Genomic DNA, 24,387 nt, shown 5'->3' on the forward strand with positions numbered 1-24,387 from the left:
TCTGGCACCCATTAAAAGTTTGTGTACAAACGAACCAAGACTCCAAGAAATCCCAAAGTTACACATTAACTGTTGTGAAGAGCGGAAAGCTCTTTTTTTTCATTATTGTTGCACATCAGTTCAGTTAGTGCTGGGCGACTACTTCAGCTTTGTACACTGATCAATTTAAATGTAGATCTTTAGTCCTTAATGTCTTCTGTGAGGTATATAAGAGAACGTGGACAGAAAAGGGTTCATAGTGACAGCGGTACAAGTTGTCTAGTTGGCCGATGGAAGGCCAGAAGGGTGGGAACTGGAAGTTGCTGAGGCCTGGTTTGGGAATTTTCATCAAACTACTATTATTAGAGTACTCCACCAATGAGGTTATTTTAGTCCTTTTTTTGATATAGCTGTTACCTAAAATAGCCGTGACTAAGGATAAGATTGCGCTGCATGGTTGCTTTCCAGTTAAGTGTAAATCAGGGTGTGCACTGTTATTTTCTGGTATTTAAGGGAAGTTGTGATATTCATTACAAAAAAAGGTGCACACACAGGAAGAAAGTTTGGATGACTGAAGATTAAGATACAATAGTGTAAAAGTAAAAGTTTGAAAGTTAAGTTTAGCATGAACAGGAAGGCTGCACACATGATGCGATGTAAACTACACCAAATGCTGAACAAAAGACCACGAATCTCATAAAACAAACCTGTCGAAAAGCAACTTTCAAAGCGATGTTTTATCACGTCTTCTGGGAAACACAGTAATAAAAAGCTTGTGTAATAACTGCTGATCATTTATAAAATTGCAAATTGCATCCTTGTTGTTCACAGACAGTGAAAAGAAAGCTGTTGCCGCTTGCTTCCGTCACACCGACACGCTCATTTCTTCCATTTCTGGGAAGACGTTGAAGGTCTCTCAAAATGTGCTGATAATCAAGACGCTGTCATTTGTGTGTGTGTGTGTGTGTGTGTGTGTGTGTGTGTGTGTGTGTGTGTCCATGTGGGTGTGTGCATCCTTTTGTTTAGCTCTCTGTAGGAGGTGAAGTGTTTCCCAGAAGTGGCCGGGATCTTTTCAAAGAATCTGTGAGAGGTATCATATTGGAGACCTCATGCGGGGTTTCGCCGCATCTTCTCTTCTAAATCTTACATCAAATTACAGGAAAAGACAAACACCCTCAGTCACCCCTTGTTTTTGTTTTGCCTCATAAAAATGAACCAGTGGTTTCATAACAGGAAAGTCCACAGGCAGGCTGTACGATAACACTAAAGTTTTCTTATTTATAATATTACAATGATTGTCATTGATGCCACAAGTTCTACAGATTTGTTAGGAACAGGGTCACTTTGGGTGCTTATACTGTCCCATTTGATCATCTATGAGTTTTCCTATTGACAGCCTTTGTGTAGTCCTAAATTGGATGTCACATAACATCCTTGCTGATGCATCCCATCTCATGGCTAAACTGATTCTGCCATCAGGTGGTTCCCTACTGAACAATATTCTTCCTTTTATTTCAAAATTCAAACAAAGAACTGTTATTTCTATTGGGCCTTAAAGATCTCAGAGACTTGTAGTCCAATGAAATACTCGGGATGGGATTACCTTGGCCTCTAGTAACAGTGTGAGGAACATTAGGGTCATTTTTGACCGGCATATGCTCTTCAGTGTGCGCATTAAACAAATATCGAGGACTGTTTTCTTTTATCTGATCAATACTGCTATAATTAGAAACTTCCTGCCTTTCCAGAGTGATGCTGAAAACTAGTTACATCTAGACTGTTCTGAAATCTCCCTGACATCCTTCAGTTGATCCAAAACACTGCTCTCCAAGAAGGAGAAATCTTATCGCTCTCATATTAGCTTTCATGGCTCCCTTTTTCAAGCCTGACTTGAATTTAAAATTCTTCTTCTCAGATAAAAACCGCTGAATAACCAGGCCCCATCATATCTTAAAGACCTCATGGTATCACATTGTGCCAATAGAGCACTTAGCTCTCAGACTGCAGGCTTACCTGTGGTTAAAACCTTTTCTAAAAGTAAAAGGGAAGGCAGAATCTTCATCTGTCAGGCTGGAACAGCTCCCAGTGAGACAGACACCTACTGTTCTTTCAAAATTCAAACTTTCTTTTATAGGCCTGGATCACTGACTCTGAACTATCCCGTACTTATCCTGTTATAGGCTCAGACTGTAGGAGAACTTTATGCATTTATGTGCATGTCAATTTTGATCTAATCTGTCTTTGAATATCTCTATATCCTCTTTTCCCCCACCTGTCCACACCTGAGCCTGGTTCTGCTGGTGGTTTCTTCTTTTTAAAAGGGAGCTCTTCCTTCCCTCTATGGCCAAGCACTGCTCATAGGAGATGGTCTGATCACTGAGGTTCTGTAGCTAATATCATGGTGTCTTTAAAACGCCTTGAGGTAAAGTCTTGTGAAGTAAATAAAAATGAGTTGAACTTGAAAAAATTGAATAGATAGATAGATAGATAGATAGATATGTATACATATATATGTATATATATACATGCTGACTCCTCAGGACTTGCCTGACCCTCTGCAGGTACTTGGTGGTTGCAGCTTTATCTGCAGCTATATCCTGGTAGTGTGGATCAGTGAATCGATGTCTCGTTCACTCTTGGCATACAGCTTGATGTCATCCATGTAGAGGAGATGGCTTACAACTGTTCCATTCTGTAGTCGGTATCCGTAGCCAGTCTTGTTAATGATCTCACTGAGGGGGTTCAGGCCTATGCAGAACAGCAGTGGGGACAGAGCATCTCCTTGGTAGATCCCGCACTTGATGGTGACTTGTGCTATGGGCTTGAAGTTAGCCTCTAGTGTTGTACGCCACATCCCCATTGAGTTCCTGAAGAAGGGTCTTAGGGTCCTGTTGATCTTGTATAGTTCTATAACCCCACAGGGGTGCACATAAGTGGTCCGCAGGTGCGCATTCGCTGTCAAAATAAAAGACGCGCACCAGATAAGAAGTTGCAACGCGCGTTTGCGTACATATAAAAGGCACTGTTTTTGTCCGCTAGAGTGAGATTTTCACGGCATATTCTGCACCACATCTCTGTGGGTTCATCATTTGTTTGAAGCCAGCTCACCTCCTGCAACCACTTTTCCGAGAATACGCGCTTCTTTTGCGGTTCGGACTCCTTCTGACATTTCTTTGGAGGTGGAGGAACACCAAAGTAATTGCTTAAAGGAGATCGCTTCTTCGACATCTTTAAGAGTTCTAAACAAATGTCTGTCTTCCAGAAAATCTTATGTACGCAAACGCACTTTGCAACTTCTTATCTGGTGTGCGTCTTTTATTTTGACAGCGAATGCGCACCTGCGGACCACTTATGTGCACCCCTGTGTACATATATATATATATATATATTTACCTACTTGTCTTTAGTTGTTGTTCAACTGAAAACTGTACAGAATTCAGCTTCAGCTTCTAGGTAGAGAACTATTACACCAAACTTCACATATTTATATACAGCTTTATGGTTTTAAAATGAAATATAGCTATACAACATGTGTATGCGTCATTATTTTTTGCTTATCAGAGGGAACATAATCTTTTTTGGAACAGGAAGGGATTATTTCCCTCTACAAATTACATATATATCTTTGTACCATCTACATGTGACTGCTATTATATAATGAGGATTATGGACACAGGCTGCCCACAAACAAAATTATTCAAAATCATTTATCATTTTTCTTGCATTCATGTAATTTATCTGTTAGTTTGATATGCAGTGGGCTTTTCCTATGCGCATATTATATAATTATGCATAATTAAATAATTTGTGATTCACCTGTGTCCTTTGAAGCTCCTCAAAGGAGAAATGATGACGCACATACAACACAGAACAAAGGCTGCAAGAAACAATGATCAGCTTGAGTGGGTTTCAGTGTGAAAAATAAATACTGTATCTATTTATTTAGTTTTGTTAAAGTGGATTGGCTTTTTAAAAGTTTTCTCTCCTTCTGTTCTGGATAGTTTTACACTGTTTCAAAGAAAAAAAATCCTTGGATGAGAGCAGGTTAATAATAATAAGAGAACAACATCAATCTTCAGTCTGTTTAAGGAGTATTTTTTAAAATAGCCTCACTGGCCACTGTGTTACATGTAGGTACATCTGCTCAGTTGTTCCCTAACAAAGTATGTAATCAGCCAGTCACAACAATTCAGCACATTTAGGCATGGTCAAGACAAGTGCTGAAGTGCTGAAACCTGCTGAAACTGAGCATCAGAATGGGGAAGAAAGGGAATTTAAGTGAGTTTAAGTGAACGTGGCATGATTGTTGGTGCCAGATGGGCTGCTCTGAGCATTTCACAAATTGTTGATCTGTTGATTTTCCCACAAAAACATCTCTACGGTTTACAGAGAATGTCCTGAAAAAGAGAAATTGACCAGTAAGTGGTAGTGGGTGAAAATGTCTTGTCTTGTTGATGGTCAGAGGAGATATTGCCAGACGGCTTCGAGCTTATAGGAAGGTAAGAGTAACTAAAATAACCGTTTGTTACAAGCAAAGTTTGCAGGAGATTTTTAAACCTTGAAGCAGGGCTACAGTAGCATATCACTTGGAGTGTCACAGGAAGGTGAGACTAAAGTTCACACCAAAACTGGAGAACAGAAGATTGGAAAGATTCTGCATTATTTGGATTGTATGCTCAGAATCTGTTATGAATGGATATTGGTGGTGTTGCAACTGTGTGGGGAATCTTTTCTTGTTACACTTTTGGCTGCCCATTGTTTAAATGGCACAGCCTGGCTGAATATGGTTGCTGATCACGTCCATCCCTTTATGACCACAGTCTTCAATGCCTGCCTGCAGTGGGATAACGAGTTGTCATCACAAACCTCAAATCATCTCAAACGGGTTTTCTTAACATGACAATCAGTTCACTGTACTCAAGTGTCCTCAGCAGTCTCCAGATCTCAATCCAGAAGATCAGCTTTGGGATGTGGTGAAACAGGAATGTTTTCAGGACCTTGTTCAGTCTTTGCCATGAAGTATTAAAGCAGTTCTGAAGGTAAAAGTGAGTCCAGCTCTGTACATAAAAGTGGCCAGGGACTGAATATTACTCTCTGAGATGGCTTTTCTGCCCTGAAAATAACAGTTTCTTACCATGTCTCTATTTTTAAAAATAATCTTTGCTTTTTACCATCGAAATCGCTTCTTTTCAAAAGATTTCATGGTTTTAAAGGTTTTATGCTTCCACAGACAAAACCGAGAAGAAATGAAACCAGGATTGAACAGGACAAATCTATGCGATTTTTTTTTAAATGGAGAAATCAATTCCTTAACATTAATCATATGATTAATTTAAAGAATATAGATGGATAGATGGGTTCGAACATGAGCGATACTGGCTCAAAGACACTCGCTTTAAGTCCTAATTGTGCTGTTTATCACAGAGCATGTAGTGACTTTCTGTGCAGAGAGTGAGAAGGCTGAGAAGCTGATTTTCTGCAGTTCTCCTCCTGTTGCTGATTTCTGTCACCTGTCAGATTTGTTTAACACATTTGCTGAGAGTTGTGACAACAAAGTAAACAGTACTGAAGCAGAGGAGGATTTTGATCGCCACCTGTGAGAAAAGACCCTGCAGGTAATAATAGCAGAACTGCAATCTCTCCCAAAGTGTTGCAGTTTAACACTCACTGTTTACTAAGCTTCTAGCTTTTAGCTGCTGGAGCAGAGCTGTTCAGCAACACATCAGCCCCCAGACAGGAAGAGAGGGTCAACACGGTAGTCCCAGAAAGTCTGGAAAGGCTGGTTTATTGAAGGCACGGTGGGTGGCAGGAACTACCATTAGTTTCTTAATGTCTTTTTTGGCCAGTAGATGATAGTTTCTCAGCAAATAACGACTATTAGACAGTCTTAAAAACAGAAGGCATCACTATCAAGGCAGCAGCATGTTCTTTTATGGCTTTTGCCACTGCTTTAGAGCAATGTGGACTGTTTCAGCATTACAGGAGGAATGGTGTGGATGTGTTTGCTGTGGTGTGAGTAGGAATTCTCATTTTTCTTGCACAGAATGTGCAGCACTTTTCACTGCTTTGTCTCAGGCCACGCAGTAGGAAAGAAGCTGCAGAGAGGTGTTTGCGTGGCTCCTCAGTTTCATACCCCCTTTAGTGTGTCGCGGAAAAGAGTCATGCAGTTATTTTGACACAAATATGAAAAGTTTCCACTTTCTGAGACAGTGTGCTAATTTGCTTTACGCCTCATTTTAAAGTCATTCGCCCTCTTTCTCGCTAATGCCTTCTGCGTCCAGGCTGCGTTTGTTATAAAAACACAACTGATGCCATTTTTGAAGGTTGCCAGCACATTCTGAAAAGGCCACCTACCACGCTTATGACTAAAACTGATGTACGATTTGTTGAGCTTCATTTCTACTGAACAACATTTAGTAGTTTTAGAAAAGGTTCAGTGTCACCGGCTCATTATTTCCTGGCTGTTATCAACTCTCATATTTAGACTTTCAAATAGTATGTTACTAAAATTATCAGTATTTTATGGAGATTTTCATAGCAACCTCTGGACTGGTGTAATGCTTCAAAATTCTCTCAAGTTTCTCTCGTTCACGTTGTTCATTTGTTATAAAACAGTTTTTAGCTGTTACTGATTAAATCTGATTTTTGTTTGATGAGAAAAATGAAATAACCAAGATCTTAAGGGCTTAATATGAGAGTCTATGAGAGTTGTCGTGAGTGACCATCTAGCACAGAAGAATGTGAACAACCAGCATGAAAGAAAGCATGAATTTTAATTTTTAATTAAAACATTTTTAACAATTTTTTAGCTCAAATTATGCACTAAATCGAAATAAATGTGTAACAGCCTTGAGACCAGTTTAAAAAAGAAAGAGCTTTTTGTCCTCAAGGGTTCATAAACACCATCTAATATATTATGTAACAAATAGGCTGCATTTGTAGAAAAGCCCTGCGAAGAAAAAACAAAACAAAAAAACTTATAATGCCTTTATTATTTTTGTATGTGTTGTAGTATTACGCTGCTAATGAATCTGCTGTTCTGCATCAAGTCACCACAAAATAGTCAGTAAGTGCCTACATGTCAAACCGAGGCAAGATAATCTCTGGAAAATAAGATAAACTTTATTAATCCCATTGGGGGAAATGTGCACGGTTGGATAAATTCTTGTACAGGCAGAAGTTATTTCAGGTGATCCTAAATGTAAAACAAACACTTGGAATTTAATGGGTATGTGCCAGTGGGAAATAACAAGGAGAGGTATGAGGTAAGCCAATTAAACTAATTAACAATAACAATAGAATGTGGCAAGTGGACACAGATTAAGACAATTAGTATCATGTAGTCAGGATTGTGAGACGACTACATCTGGAACTATACACCAACGGTTATGAAATACACAATTTCAAAAAGCCGTTAAGAAGACTTATCCCGCTAATTTTCTGCTCCCTGCTATTGTTGTTAGACTCTACTAGAGTAGCTTTGCATGATTCATGATGAAAATAATCTGTATTTATCTGATACTTTGATGCAAAACTGACACTATATTGCCAAAAGTATTTTCTCATCTTGCCTGCCTTCACACACGTATGAACTTTGGTAGCAACCCATAGGTTTTAATATGATGTCAGGCCACCAAAACAGCTTTCCACAAGGTTTAAGAGGGTGTCTATGGGAATTTTTGACCATTCTTCCAGAATTCCATTTTTAAGTCAGACACTGATGTTGGACGAGAAGGCCTGGCTAGCATTCTCCGCTCTAATTCATCCTAAAAATGTTCTCTCTGGCCAGTCAACTTCTTCCACACTCATCTTTATGGACTTTGCGCAGTCACGTTTGAACAGGAAAGAGACATCCCAAAAATTGTTCCCACAAAGTTGGGAGGATGAAATTGTCCAAAATGTCTTGGTATGCTAAATCATAAGAATTCCTTTCACTGGAACCACATGGAGAAGCGTGATGTAATGACTGGACTTGGTGCACAGTGGCATCCTGAGAGCGACCCATTCTTTCAAAAATGTTTGTAGAAGCAGTCTGCATGCCTAGGTGCTTTATTTTATATACCTGTGGCCATAAAAGTGATTGGTTTGGATGAGTGAGTGAATACTTTCAGCAATATAGTGTAGTTTGTCTTTGAGTTCCATTCAGTTTAAGCAAACTTGTATCGATTGGTCAGCCCTAACAAGCTGAAGAGTTGAACAGCAGGTGGGTGGAGGTGTCATGCTCACAGCCAGAGCTGTATGCATAAGATTATTGAAAAATTGTGCAAAACTGAGCATTTAAACCAGTCTGAACCCTGAGCTTTGAAGGGACACCCGTCTCTCTGTTTATCTGTCGCATTAAATGTCTGAGAACCTCAAGTGAATACACAGTTAGCTTATATATCAGTGTGTCTTATCTAATAAAATACAAATGTCAAATATATTATATAAAATCCACAGTTAGGCAACTGTGACACATTACGGTGTGTTCACACCAAACGCGATAGGCGCGAGCGAAAACGCCCCAAACGCCCCTAATTTGACGCCTGCACATTCGCACCTCGAACGCGTGTCCAACAGAAATCCACCGCGCCTCAAAATTGCATATTTTGACGCGGGTGAACCGGAAATGTGGGAGGGATGTGGGAGGAAGTTGTGCCAGACGGTATCTTTGCTAGATGGCAGCTGTCGAGCTAGCGCTTGAACATGACAGCATGCATAAAAGCAGAACGGTATTTGTACATCAGTGGGAAAATAGCGGTGGCTTGCTAGCTTTTGTGCGGCTTCCCCGGGTCAGTGAAAAATGTAAAAAGAGAAATGAATGAACTTACCAGGTTGCCCGAACTGTTCACATTTCTTCCTCCAAACTCGGTCCTTTATATTCCTGTCTCGGTACACAAAGCAGCTGGTGTCGTACAGCTCCGGGTTGTTTGCTACGGTGTTGATTAGCCTTCCCTCCATTGAAGAATGAAGGGCTTTGGCTGAATCTGCCCCTTTGACCTGGTTACAGCCACGTCACCAGGCTCCTGATTGGTTGACGCGGCGCGATTTGACGCTGGAGTTCAAATTTTTCCAACTCGAGCGGTAGAGGCGAAAGACGCGTATGCACAAAATGCAACACAAAAACTCACGCGCGTGGTTTTTTCCGCGAGTCAAACGCGCCAGACGCGGTACACTGACGCGCGTTTCAGGCGTTTTCGCGACGCAAATCTGCTTCAGAATTTTCGCCGGACGCGCAATCGCGTGTCATCACCCTCTTTCCATTGACTTTACATGTAAACCTGACGCTCTGGCCGCCTCTATCGCGTTCGGTGTGAACGCACCGTTAGGCTGAACGAGTTAAACACGGGTAAATGCTGCAGCTGTCTCCTGTGTTTCCTCGTTGGATGCAGACTCACTGAAAGCAGGTAGGGAGGCAGAAGGAAACAAGTGAAAGTATAAACAGAGAGAAGACTGTGCCAGACTGTTGACAGTAGCTGTACTTTGCCTCCCGAGGGATTAGCTGAGATTTCAGGGTGACTGAGAGGACACTGAGCTGATAGCTGGTTAGACAGGCGCACTGTCTAATTTTCAAAGAAAACCAAAACAAACAGGAAGTTTCTTTCAGACTAAGATATGATGTGGACAGAACCGGCTACTGTAGAGGTGATGAGTGATCTACCCAATTAGTTTTTCTTCTGATAAATATGTGGGCTTATCTTATTGTTCATACAAACTGTTATCAATTCTGTGGTCTCGTACTAAATTAACATGTAGTAGCAAATTTAAAGATGCATCCTAATATCTTGCTAGATGGTAATTGGTAGAGGATTGTGACTTTAGTATTTTCCTACTGGAAAAATAGCAAACTACACTAAAAATATCAGTGTGCTACTGATGGGTGCTCTCACTGTGAAGATAAATAAAATGATGGATAATGGCTAAATGGATTTGTAAACACGAAAAAAGAAAAACATCGTTCTTTTAAAAAAAGTGCTAGAAACATTGTTGAAAGTGTTATTGGAAACTGTCTGCAAAAATAACACAATATTTTTGCAGACAGTTATTATTGATTTACTGAACAATATAATGTACTGAACAAGAAGATGGGAAGGTAATGTTTACTCCAGTCATGCCAAATATCCTTGGACAAGATACTAACCCCAAGCTGCTCTCTGATTAATGTGTTTGTAGAAGTATGTTTTTATTTTTAAGTTTTTACTTTTCCTCTACAAACATACAAACACGTTTTTCTTTGCAAAATTGCAACAATACTATTGCTCTGGTGTTATTTTTATCCAGTTATTTTTTACCTGAACTCTTATGAAATCCATGTCACTTGTAATACAATAATGCAGTATTGCATAATAAGTTAGTGCTCTTTTTATATGTTAATTCCAGACTTATTGGTACCCAACATCTTTTTGTCCTAAAACCACCCACCTGAAGTGGGATTGGTGCAGGGGAAATGAGAGTGGGATGTTTACGGAGATGTGACTCAGAGTGTTTATTTTGTTATCTCGGCAAACAGGGTTAAGGTCTTTGGTATCGTTAGCGTGCGTATGTGTCATTCTGTGTTTAAACACGATAGCCCAAAATGTTTTGAGTCAATTCTGATAAAAGCTGGTAGGAGTGTAGAGTGGGGTCGTGTTAACAGTCCATTAAAAATTGCCTTATATCCATCAAGGTCTTCAAGGTCAATGTGATGATTTATTGGTCAAAGATTATAGGAAATAAGGCTTTTGTCAAACTATGATCCTTACAAGTGTGGTGTGTATTATCAACATATAGAAATTACCATGTAAAGATTTGATTTTACATTTGACCTTTGACCTCTCCTTAAGGGTTGATTGATTGAGCTGAATGTCAAAATGCTAATAATGATATTTAGAAAAAAATTAAAACTTGTTTTCTTACTGCTTGTATTGATATTAAGAACATATAGGCATACAGGGAGTGATATATGGGGATTCTAAATACAGTATTACGCGTGACCTCTGACCTCTTCTTCAAGGTCAGAGGTCCCACGTAAGGTCAAACTTTTGTTAGTTCAAGATTTTATAAAATGTCTTATCTTTAAAACTACGCTTGAAATTCTAGTGCCGTTGTATTGTCAACATGGACGAAATATATCTATGCGGGAATCCTAAATATCATGTCACATTGGACCTCTAATCTCAGTTTTACATTTCATATGCCTCTCTTTCAAGTTGATGAGCTGCCTATTTAGAAATATATTGTAGTATGTTATATAATAAGCTCCAGTTATGTATGTCAAGTCCATTACCCAACCCTAAATACTGTCTGTGTAATCAAAGAAAACATTTTTACTGCTAAACAAACTTATTAAAGTACGTTTAAAAAGAACTAAGAGGACATAAGTAAATACAAAATTAAATACTGTTACCTTAAAAGTAAATACTGACCAAAGAGCGAGCCATCTTACAGGAAGTGTGTGCTCTCTGAGTGCTTCTTGTTATAGCCTTTATGAATGCCTTATTTCTGCCTCTGACAAATCATACAATTTAAGCATTTTCTAAAAGAAACACAAAACCTAAATAAGCAAAAATACTCAGGAAATCCAAGTAAACTTAAAAATGCAATAAAAACTGATGAGGACTGGTCAGCTGACACATATAGTGATGATGGAAGGAGGAAGCAACAGAGGAATAAAACCAAACAATTCATAAACATTGTTGATAGCAATTTTTATTGAACAGAAGAAACTAACTCAAAGTGAGTGTGTTAGACTGTGGTTCATCATGTTAAAGCATTGAAGCTCATCATCGTCTAATAAAGTGCACTTTCAGTTAACTGCCAAACGGAGAGTCATCTCCTTCCCTCACACAAGTTCAGTCAGGTCCCACATGGTGCAGGACTCTCTGCACCTCAGCTCCTCTTGGTAGAACACCATCACAGTAAGATACATGAGACCAAGTGCAACGACTGAAAATCTCAGTAAGGGCGAGTGCATAAGTGTTAATGGAAGATCAGCACGTGAAAGAGTCTCTCTCTCATCACACCCGGGTCTGAAAAGTCTGCTATTCCAGCCACCGTTTTCTGCCCTGGCTCAGTTTAACCCAGTCGTTATCATAAAGCGGCAGATGGTGGCTTCTGCTCAGTACTCTGATTATGTAATCATGATTGTAAAACAGCACAGTATTTCTTCATTAACGGTTAAGCTAAAATCCTTGCCATGAGCATCTTTACATTATCAGATCTCAACTTTTAAAAAAATATTTAGCTATTCCCAGAAGTGTTTCTCTACATAATATATATGTACAGCTGCATCTTTACAAAGAAAATAATGTTCTGTTAAAGACTGTTGCAAGGTCAGACTCCAGTTTTGGCACGTGTTCGTCATGACTTCACCCAGAAAACAGACTACGTGGATGAGACAGCAGAAACGAGTGCATTCAACACGCCTCTCATGTACAAACACAGACACTAACCTAACAGATAAGTCCTATTCCTACGTCTTATTTATAACGAGATGTATTTGCAATGGTAATTCCCTCAGATGTGGAGCAAACAGGAATGTTGTTCACATGAAAACAAAGTGTTTGATGTTGCGCTAGAGATCATTTACAGTACTGGGGATATCGTATCAATCACCATTAAATTTGTAGAGATTTTCAGGATTGCAGTGTGCTACATAAGACACACACACATCATCAAAGTCAGAGACAGATTAAAAGAAAATGCCTAAGCCATAATTCAACATAGAAATGGAAAAGAAAGGACAATGCAGTGCAAGGTTGCAAAGGGACACATAACAGAGGGGAAAAACCAAACCAAACAGCACATCTACTACTCACAATTAAATGTGCTGTATTTTAATCTCACCGGGTAAAACCACACTGGATACTTTCACCTCATATTGCACCGTTTTAGCTTTTTCAGTCAAAAGATTAGGCAGTAATGGGTCGTGTCTCTCTTGCATCAAGTTTATCTCTTATTCCACATGTAAAATACAAAATTAAACCTAGCTTCTTCTTCTTTTAACCTGTCCTAGCAACTTGTGCGTTTTATGCACTTTATCCTTAACAGCCAGAGCTTAAACATACAGTATGAGCTCTCAAAAGAGCCTTTCACTTAATTACATTACACCTTCGTTACCAGCATTTCATATAAAAGTAATAAATATACCGAGTTCAATAAATAGGGGCGTTCCACGTGAATAACAGATAAAGATTCAGCGGATTTAAGTGAAAACAGCAGGAATTTGTTTTCAATGTGTAGTGTTATGCGTGTAGTGTTTAAGTACCGATTGCTTCTGGTCAGACTAACAGGACAATATAAAATCTACTACTGTCAACAGCTGACAGCTTTATGTTTAGGTAGTTTAAAGCTTGTGAGCTCTCTCCAATTAGTGTTCAGATATTGCTTGAGAAATATTAGAAATGCATGAAATCTCTCAATGCGTATTATACAGTGTTTGTCTCCAACTTCATACATTTCTCATGCACCCACTAAAGACATAAATACACCAAAGCTCAGTTAAGGAAGGGGAATAGCCCTAATGGAAGGAAGTATGATTGGGTGGCACATCATGGAAGTAGATCTTATATATATATATGTACATAAAAATGATAAAGTACAATTTCTGACAACTGTCTATATGTGCACCAAATCCTTCCTGGTTGAGAACACCAAGTGTCTGCTTGATGCAATGCCTTTTCCTCCCCGATCATGCTGTTGAGCATTTTTGCTTTTTGTATTAAAGTGCAGTCCAAATGCAGGTGGCTAAAAGACAAGAATCAAAATAAAGAGAGTGACAGAGAAAAGAAACAGACGAGGTAAAACCCAGAGGGTGAGAGTGGGGCAGAGGATTGGCACATACTTCAGAGAGGTCTGACTTGGAGGGGGGGGAGCAGGATGGGATGGAGATGAAGAGTCTGTTAGGCTGAAGGTTAAAAAACAAAACAAAAAAAGTCCTTCCTATCCTTCTCCAGCGTCACTCCCTGGATTGGTAGAAGAGGATGTATCCCGACTCAGAGTTCTTCGAGATATCTGAGGTAAGACCGTAAAACTCCTCGATGGCCTGGGCATCAATTTTCTGCACGACAGAGGTAAGATGAGGTTAAATGGCAATGCAAACAAACAGACGAGTCAAGGAACATTGAACAAATAGGCCAATGCTAACAGTGACGCACCTCCACAATGTCATCATCAAACAGCAGCCAGAAGCCATGACTCTTTACTATAGTGATGTAATGACCTCGATTTGGCCCGCTGAGGAGACAAAAGACAAACACTGCAATCTTTAACTCTGTCCACGCGTACTTCCTCCTGTCGTTTGCACAAAATTAACCCACAATCGGCCACACGTGCACTCACTGCCATTTAATACTGATTTCTTTTGCATGTTAATCATCTTTAAATTCAGTCTAGTGAGAAAAAACAAAAAACAAACACTTGAGGCACTTGGGAAATTCTGAGCAGCAACTTTATGTGATTTGAGAGCTAATACCTTAAATCTGTGAAGATCCTGTAATAATATGAAGGAAGTGACTGCTCTTGGTCAGGTGCAACCACCACTTTTCAATCCATTTTTATTTATATAGTGCAAAATCACAACAACAGTCGCCTCAAGTCGCTTTATATTGTAAGTAAGACCCTACAATAATACATACAACGAAAAACCCAACATTCATATAATCCCCTATGAGCAAGCACTGGCAACAGCGGGAGTGGGAGCCTATGGGTCTGACCCAGTTTTAGTTTTTACTTCATATTTCACTTCTCAGCTTGTGCTGGTTGAAAATACTATGCAAGATTTGCTATATGTAACGTCAGCAGACTTCATTTTTTATAAATAAATACTTTATCTTAAAAGTATTTTATTTTAAAATGCAAAGTATGCATTTTAAAATAAAAACCTATTAGTGTGGATTTACCCAGAGACCTGAAGCCTGAACTATAAAACAGGATGTGGGACTTAGCAAGGTAACTGCAGGTTTAACCCCTGAATTTCAGGAAGGTGGTTCACTTTTTACTGAGGTACATCTCTGTGGTCATTTGTGTTGCAGATGTAACCAGCTCTGGAGCAGGTTATGCCAGCAATAAGAGATCAGCAGGCATGAAATCACCTCCTACTGACCAATTGATTCACCAGTAAATAACATCAAGATTCCTGGAAGATCCCTCAAACCTCTGAGCAAGGATATCAGCAGGGTCTGAAGTTTTTCAGCAGTTTCTAAGGTCTGTCTTTCTCTGATGATGCAGATTGTAAGTCAACCTAGGCTTTCCCAAAGCTGTTTAACTACCTTTGAGTAACCGCTTAGCCTGATTGCAGGGGCAGGTGAAGCCAGATGAGGAAAAATATCCTGGCTATGCTGAATTTGTTTCATAGTGCGGGGTTCTCGTTCCACTGCCTTTATGGGTCAGCTGAACAAACGTAAAGTCTGATCAGTGAGTTGGTAGGGGCTTAAAAAAAGTTAACCTTGTTATTTTTTTAAATTCCAAAACATGACACAATAACAGCCTTACAGATCTACTTTTACCAGGTGTGTCAAGATCCATCACACATACTTTTGCTATATGTATATTAATCAGTATACTATACCTTCCACAGTGCACCACCACAGCTACTAGATCATACATGCGATCCAGGTTGACTGCATCCCCAGACGTGTTAAAGAGCCGGAGTTCTAATGGGAAAACCACCCGATAGGACAGCTTGGTGTAGCGGTGCAGCTGCTCCATGTACTTAAACCTCTTGAGGTGTAGCGCCAGGATCATAGGAAGTTTCTTCACACGCATCCTGCAGTGAAGAATACATGCTTAGGAAGGTGCCTTTCTGCAGGAACATGACATTGGTGGTCAAACGAAGTGCTTTACTGACCGTTTCTGTGCTTCCTGCTTGCTGCAGCATGTCTCACAGTAGTATTTGTATTCACTGCACAAAGTCTCTGTGTTACTAAAGTCCCTGGAGGAACAAGCAGACCACAGGAGGCTCAATTACTCAGTCTCACTCACACCAAAGGGAATATGTCAGCTCTGTCTGAATGTATAATAAATCAATACTACCTGAGACAGTGTGTTATTGATGTGTTCTGCTCCACATCCACAGAAAGATCCAGAAAATCCTCATCTTTGCTGCTCACCTGTCAGACAGCGAGAGACACCGATGTAACTCATCTGTCGTTACACTGACAGAGTCAGTGAGGATAAGCCTGCTGTTCTGTGACAGAACAGCCACCCACCCACACCTACACACACTCAGCCAGTCTTTGAAATGCTTATTTGACTCAATGGCTTTTGTCTCTGCACACCGCATCGCCTTGGTGTTTGCAGGGGTTGTTCTGGGCAACCTGTCCCACTCCTTGCCCTCAGAAAAGGTGAGGACAAAACCTCAGACGGCCCTGACGTAAACCGGGTGGTCAGAGCTCGTCAGAAGCTCTCACTGATTCTTTTGTTTTTTTTCTTCCCCATGTCTCTCAGCACCTTTGCAAAGAGCTAATCCCCTTTTCAGACGTATTCAGGTGAGATCTCTTGTTCGCGGACCAGCAAATCCATTACCAGATAGCACAAACTACCTCTCTAATAAACTCACGGTGTAGAAAAACCAGGAGCACACATACCGTTTCACAGTTGAGGCAGCGCGTCTCATTGGTCAGTGTGCCTTGAAAGATATCGTGAACCCACGTGGGCTCCGTCTTGTTCTCCGTCTCAGCCTCGGTGGTGACGACCGTGCCATTGTTCTTGAGGCGCCCGTTCTGCTTTTCCTGCTTTTTCTCCTCTTGCAGAATATCAGCCACGGTGTTCAGCAGGTAGTTGAGGAATTCGTGTGCATCTTGTTGCATGTAGTTGTCGAACAGATCTGGAAGGAGACAGAGATAAATGCATACAACTTCATCTTCCTGTGGAAATAAATAATATTTCTACCACACTGGGCCTACAGGAGGCTGTTATTTAAACCTATGCAGCAATTTAAACATCTGAAAGCTTAATAGATCAGTGCTACAGATAAAGGACTGGACCACAGCTATTCAACGAGCCCCCAAAAAAGGACCAATAAGGCTGTTAAGTTCAGCTTAGGTTACCATAAAGACTGCAAATTGGGAGAAGCAGCTAGCTTAGATCTGTATATATTAGCAAAATTTGCCCTAAGCCATCTCTAAAGCCAGCTTATTAGCAAATGAAACCTTATTTTAAAGAATAAGTTTCTGGAGTCCGTTGCTTCCGGGGTCCTAAATCCTCAAAATACACTTTTTTCTATAGATACAGTAAAAAACAAATGAAAAGTTTTCAACAATAACAAGTGCACCAGTATGGATAAAGCAGCGGTAGACCAGTATCGACTGGTTCTTTCTATGTTACATCAGGGGAAGTAACAGCCGTTGTAGTTGTGAAAACTACAGGTGTGATTAATAACAGTAATAACTGCTGGCTCATTGGCACAAGCAGAAAACAGCTGTCATTACAGTGATTTGTTACACCTGCATTACTCCCACTGCGATACTGCAATTTGAAAATGTCTGCCTTGACATGTTGTACGTAAAATCAGCAGGGTTTATTTATAATATAAACATCCATACACATTCTTTGTTTTAACAGATCTGTATATAAGGGGGGAAAATGAGAAGGGAATGGTGGCGGCTGCCGAGGGGGAAGAAAAAAAACGTCCAGAGATGAGCCAGCTGACCAAAGCTGGGTCTCAACAGAGATTGCATTGTTCATTCACATAAAGAGCTTCCTCAATATGGACAGCAGTGAACAGTCAGCCTTTCTGTCAGCTCTACTCTGAATGACCTTACCACCAACACGCACCTGCATTTCACTTCAAATATTCAGACTGTAATGTAGCTCAAAAAGCACACAAAACTAAACCAAAGCACTCAGCTCTCCATTTATGGACACGTGTGTGAAAGGATCCACACGATGGACACGTAAGTCATTCTCCAACACACTGTTTCAATGTTTTACGCAAATACATTTTGACAAGAAAAATTACTCTTCTGAGAAATTATTAATGCGAGACTCTTCTTCCAGTAATCCAGCACATAACACCAGAACACTAAAACTGGGACACCTCATTGGGATTAACCCCTTTTTATTTTTATTTTTTAAACAGCCCAGTGGGAGGCCCATTTTACAAGCGCTCTTTAAATGACCGTAACTCAGTTACCGTTTGTGCTAGAGACACAATTCAAACGGTTTCGGCAAGAAGAAAAGGTGACCTTTAAGGGGATATTTGGTGTTTCATGGCAGCACGAAGCATTCACAAGGCACTGCTGTCTGAACACAGGAAGAAAAATCAGCTCTGCACAGAGATTACCATGTGCTTTTCATTTTACTGTAACTCCTCAACCATTTCGAGCTAAAGAGAAAATTCTAACGGTTCCTGAAAGATCAGAAGTATTTTGTAACGTTTACAACCAAAATTGCAAAATAAGCCTGTATGACACAAGGTTCATAAACGGTTAACTGAGATGAGATCCAAGTGCCCTTTAACCCCGTATCATCAGAATATGGGGGTACTTGTTGCTTTGGGGAAGTGACAAATTAATTAGAAAATATTTATAAGCTGCTTCTCTGAAAATTAGCCAAGTACTTTGTGACAAATAACTAAAAATATGCTGAGCTGCCTCTCCAGCGAGGTTTTCATCCCAGGAACAAACTCCAACTAGGCTGACAGTAGTCCTTGTTCGGACAGGAAGGGTCGGCGGACTTTGAAAATAAGGTCTTGAGGACTGTCCACTACTTAATCAACAGTACTTCTGGACACACATATAGGAGAATAAAGTGTTCATGCAATTCTTGGCAATCAGGAAAAAAACCAAAACCAAACACACAAACAAAAAACACATAATGTTTACATTTTTTACCACAAGGTCCATTATCCAAAATATAAGGTTTGTGCAACTTCCTGCCATTGTAGATGGAGTAGACCTCACAGTTCTTATTCTTTTTCTGTGTTCATACAATGCCAACACATGATATAGCAAAGACCGACTGTGAAACTTTCATTATGATGCATGCTCACCATTCTCCTTCCGTAGGCGGGAGATGAATTTCTTGGGCGGTATGACGCCAACTTTTTTCTTCTGCGTGGCAATGGAGTGGAAGAGGTCAGCCAGGCACGTGAGCAGGTTCTCCTTCTTCTTCTGCTGGGCTTTGTACGCCAGCACATTCTCCCGGAAAGGCCGGCAGAAGTACAGAGCCTGGAGCACTGAGTTACAGTAACATGTGTTTCCAAACTGAGGGAGAAAACCACAGGGACACACCGACACAAAACCATGATGAGGATGAGGAAGCGATTTAAAACAAGGACTCGAATATTTCTTTTAGATTATCTCTTAATAGCTCGTGGAAAAACGCCAGTGTGTTCTATTGTTGTTATCCACTTGGCAGACACAGTGTCTAGAGCGTTGAGAAACTTGTGTGTTTACATAAATGTCTCATTAAGGAAACAGAACATCCCCGTTTGGCCAAGAGTCTCACAAACAACATTGTTACCTCGAATACCCGCTGACCAGTCGAGGACATGACTCACTGCGGTCCCGTGGCATTTTGTTTTGAAAAATGACACCAGTGTTGTTTGGCAATGGCTTTTGTTAATGCAAGCGAGGATTTAGTGATACTCACATTGACCAATCCGAAGTAGTGTTCATTGATTGGGAATTGCTCCGGGCCGATGTCTTTCTCCAGAGCAGAGGCATTGGTGCCCTGAGAGGACAAAACATGAGACGCTCTGTCATTGTAATCATCTCATATTCCATTTTAATCATTTGTCTTCATGTGGATTTCAGTGACAGACTTATTTGCTTAGTCCGGTGTGTGAATATACAGGCAAATGAATATGGAAATGATGCGTAGTCAAGGCCCAAGAGCCAGGAGCAGCTTTACATCTGCAGCTATGAGGCAAAACAAAACTGACTTAATTAATAAAATGATTTTTTCTAAAAAATTTGAAGATCTCAATTTTCTGCAGAAAGCACACACTTCCACACATCTTGCTTCCTTTGGTCAGAACAACAAGTCATGTCAACGTAGAAAACGGATATAGTCTAAATAGGTAGACCCGTATCAAAAGTCGGGACTCTTGCTGCACCCAATTGCTGAGACAGAGCACTTATCTCTTGTCAGAGGCTTTTCACTTGTCAGAGCTCAAAGCTTTTTCAAATGAATCACAGCTTTGTTGAGTGAACACAGCAGACAATTTAGGTTGGGGAAGGCTTTGACTTCTAATGACTGTCATTTCTCATCTGTCAAAGCAGACAATGGATACCCGTCTGTCCGGCTTACCACTTCCAGTCTCCAATGTTTTGGGAAACATGCAGGTCCCAGGAGAGACGAATTACCAAGGAGAGTCCACACATGAATTATCCATCCAACCTTTACTGACATCTGAAGCCACATTTTGAAATTTGAGCTCCTTCTGATAACAGGAAGTGGGCAGTGGTATTGTTAATTTAGAAAGGAATAAATTCTTAAAGGAGAGATATTATGCTCCTTTCTACATGTTTATTTGATTAAGAGAGACAGCTTGAAATAACAATTATTCATCCAACACTGAAGGTGCACTGTTGCCTCACAGCAAGAAGGTTCCTAATTGAACTTGTTGCCCTGCATGTGTGCAGTCTGCATGTTCTCCTTGCTCCTGCACGAGTTTTCTCATGCAATTTAGGTTAGTCAGTGTTAAGAAAAATCCATGGATAATAATAATAATGATAATATAATGACTGGTGCAAAACACTGTAGCATTTTATCTGCCCATATCCATCAGTGCGTCCTTAACTTGTAACATCTCGATTAGATTACTTAGTTAAGACTATTTAATAAATAGGGTTAGGGACATACTGAGTGGGAATGCGCCGATCTGATATTTCGATCAGGATAAAAAATGTTTTTTAAAAAAATCACATGATGATGGCTTCCTGTGAACTGCTTGTTCCCGCTTTATGTCTGGTGGAACACTTGTTGCGAGGCTTTTACTAGTGTAGTAATATATATATATTTTACTATATATACTATATATATATTGCAGTTGGTTTCACTGGAATATACCTAGCCTGCTGGAGGCTTCCCATGAGTGTTTCTTCTTCACTCACCTCTTTTCACTCAGTGTATTTATACAGCACTATTCATTTACCCATGACTTATTATTAATCTCCGCTCTCTCTTTCACAGTGTGTCTTTTGTCTTGTCTTCCTCCCCACACCCCTCAACAAGTTGTAGCAGATGGCTGTCCTTCCATGAGCCTGGTCCTGCTAGCTTTTTTTCCTGTTAAAGGGGAGTTTTTCCTTCCCATTGTCACCAAGTGCTCATACTGTCTTAGCCTTACAATATAAAGTGCCTTGAGGTGTCTTTGGTGCTCTATACATAATACTGAACTATGTGTGTGTATATATATATATATATATATATATATATAAAAAAAAAAAAAAAAAAACACCCAGCGCGCCCCTGCGGCGGTTTATCCTTCAAGCTCGGGTCCTCTACCAGAGGCCTGGGAGCTTGAGGGTCCTGCGCAGTATCTTAGCTGTTCCCAGGACTGCGCTCTTCTGGACAGAGATCTCCGATGTTGTTCCCGGGATCTGCTGGAGCCACTCGCCTAGCTTGGGAGTCACCGCACCTAGTGCTCCGATTACCACGGGGACCACCGTTACCTTCACCCTCCACATCCTCTCGAGCTCTTCTCTGAGCCCTTGGTATTTCTCCAGCTTCTCGTGTTCCTTCTTCCTGATGTTGCTGTCATTCGGGACCGCTACATCGATCACTACAGCCGTCTTCTTCTGTTTGTCTATATATTTTGTTTTTTTTCCTTCTGTTTGACTCCCTTGCCATTAATTATTTCCAGAAAAAAGGACAGGACAAAACATTGTTGTAAAATTAAAGGAGATTCTGAATATATATATATATATCTAGAAACAAAAGAAAAACACCACACATCCTGATGAGATATGGATTAATATATCAGTCTGTGCAATCTAAGAACTCCAGCAGCTCTAAGATGAGACTGACACTGCAGGCTTTTCACATTAGCATCTAGTCTAAATAAAGCAAAGGCCACTGGCATTAGGCAGAGCCGTTTAAGTCTGTTCTTACCCACTCTTCACTGCCCCTGAACACCAGGAGCACAGATTAGTGTGGATTCCTGCTCTGTGCTACCAGGATGTAACCGGTCCTTTGCTGCAGCACCACATTATGCAATCACACCAAGCTGTCAAAGGCAGCACGCTCCCCCCATCCCTCTTGTCAATCACCGGTGACAACTATACAAACTGTACATTGTGTTGTCTCGCCAGGATGCAACACACAATGCAAACGCTCCCGGCAAGCTGCAGCGTGCAAAGGTGCACAAAAGGGGCCCTGTCTGAGCGACAGCACTGAGACCAACTAAAGTATGGGGCCACGATTTAAACTACTGTGTATACTCGTTTTTTTAAAAAAAACCCTGCAGTGTGCACATTCTCTGGGTGCAGGTGGGAGGCGACTCATCACACACACACACTCTCACACACACAACCAGGTTCAGCACAGTGCCTGCAAGCGGATCGATATCAACACGGAAAAGCAGCGAGTTACTCACCATATTACAAATGGAGGCGATGTTTCTGACAGTCATTTAGTTTACAGTGTCCCCTTCACCGCCATCTTTATAAAATAAATAGAGCAAGGCGACGCTGAGCAATGAAGTTAATTCGCAGTCGAGGCTGGAGGCCAGACTGCAACCTCAAGCGTCAGAAAGCAGGCAGAGAGGCACGGAGCACCATGCAGCCGGCACGGAGCTGAGGGGGACTCTCAGTGTGGACACGGCTGCATCCTCGCACACATATCGAACACCCCTCAGCTGGAAAACGACAGTGCACGAGGGGACAGACGAAAGTTGCAGGCAGCAGGTTGTTAGCAACGTCTAGGAAACGAGCCTGCTGTGTGAGGAAGCATTACAGTCCCGCCCACCAGGGGAAACCCCCGGAGCTGATTGGTCCGGATTTAGTCGAATTGATTGACATGATTGAAGAGCCACATACAGACCTGCACGGTAGAGTTTAAGTGAGCCGCAACCAATCATCTGCGATTTAGAGCAGGGATTTGTAGTTCGTTTTGTGATTTGTGAAATTTAAAAGGACTGAAGGGTTTATGCAAAAAGCTTTCTAGTGACATAAAAACATATATTATGCTTTATAACACAGACAAGTAATTCCCCCATAAAGAAGAAAGAAGTGGTGTGAGCCAAAAATCATGTTTTCAGGTCTAACGACGCAAACAGCACATTCTTAAACCAGCAGCTTTTTTTTTTTTTGCTATATGATACCTTTTGAAGTTGTCAATACATATGTTTTAAGAGTAGTCGCTGTAGCTCAGAAGCTAGAGTGGTTCGCAAAAGGTCAGTGGTTTGATTCCTGCCTCATCTGGTCTGCATGTCCAAGTATCCTTGGGCAAGATACTGAACTCCGAGTTGTCCCAGATGCATCCACCAGTGTGTGAGTTAGTTAAAAGTACTTAAGCATAGAAAAAAAATTATGAATGGGTAAAGACACTGAATTTGATTCCATTTCAATGCAATTTTACATTATAATATTAGAGAGAAAACCCAAACAATCAGATATGTATCTATGATCAAGCAACGGTGAGAAGGAAAAAGTCAGTTTTAACAGGAAGAAACCTCCAGCAGAACCAGAGTCAGGGTGGAGCAGCCATCTGCTGTGTCCCGTGGAAAGGAGCCAGAGTTCATGAATTACTAATGATTACATACAGTACTGGTGTATAAACACACGGGCAGTAAAAAAGAGATGAGTAAAGAAGACTTTACTTTTCAGCGTCAATTTCTAAATAGGCTGTTTCTAAATATTAGAGATATTGTGAAAATGACTAAAGGGAGTCTTTACATATTTGTGTAATATAGAAGCCGTAAGAAGATCGTTATTTACAATATTCACTAGTGCTGTTTCTGTGCTATGATGTATTTTAAATCCTGATTAAAATGCTTCAAATAAACTATTCCTTTGGAAATGATCAGTTAAAAGTCACAGTGATGGTTTAGAGGAAGACATTAAGTTAACTCAGTATGATCAATTGGACAGAAAGCGTCTAAATAAAGAGTCCAATATCAGTAATTTTGAAAGTTGCTGTACTTAATGGCACATCTTTTTTCTTAAAAATTTAATTTTTAATCAAAACATTTATTGAAGTCATTTTCTGAGAAATCAGCTAGAAACTATGAGGTGAATGATAGATAACAAATAAAGCTGTTTTTTGAGTTTTCTGGGTCTTTGGTTGATTAATAACAGGGAGTGAAAGATTGCAGCCACTCCTCCTCCTCGGCCTTAGCTTTGAGGATTCTGACAGTCAGTATGACTCATTTAAGCTAACGTATTCATCCTGCATCCTCTGCTTCCTGGTTCCATTTGACCTTGAAGTCCACATCATGTTTTGGACACCCAGCATTTTAAGGAGAACATGCAGCTAACCATGTCACTCCTGGCACGAGACTCAATA

At 40.5% G+C, this 24,387-nt stretch overlaps 1 protein-coding gene across 1 annotated transcript; it reads right to left on the bottom strand.

Annotated features, from left to right (window-relative positions):
* Nucleotides 1-11,626: 11,626 nt before the first annotated feature.
* usp46 (ubiquitin specific peptidase 46) lies at nt 11,627-22,894 on the bottom strand. The gene is made up of 9 exons (XM_003439939.5): nt 22,478-22,894; nt 19,531-19,611; nt 18,929-19,142; nt 16,524-16,762; nt 15,970-16,046; nt 15,785-15,868; nt 15,506-15,703; nt 14,094-14,172; nt 11,627-13,996 (listed from the first exon to the last, which is right to left on the bottom strand). The coding sequence occupies exons 1-9, from the start codon at nt 22,511-22,513 to the stop codon at nt 13,895-13,897; spliced, it is 1,110 nt and encodes a 369-aa protein (XP_003439987.1). The 5' UTR covers nt 22,514-22,894; the 3' UTR covers nt 11,627-13,894.
* Nucleotides 22,895-24,387: the final 1,493 nt, after the last annotated feature.

The sequence above is a fragment of the Oreochromis niloticus genome, linkage group LG23, assembly GCF_001858045.2.
Source record: "Oreochromis niloticus isolate F11D_XX linkage group LG23, O_niloticus_UMD_NMBU, whole genome shotgun sequence".
Classification (NCBI taxonomy): Eukaryota; Metazoa; Chordata; class Actinopteri; order Cichliformes; family Cichlidae; genus Oreochromis; species Oreochromis niloticus.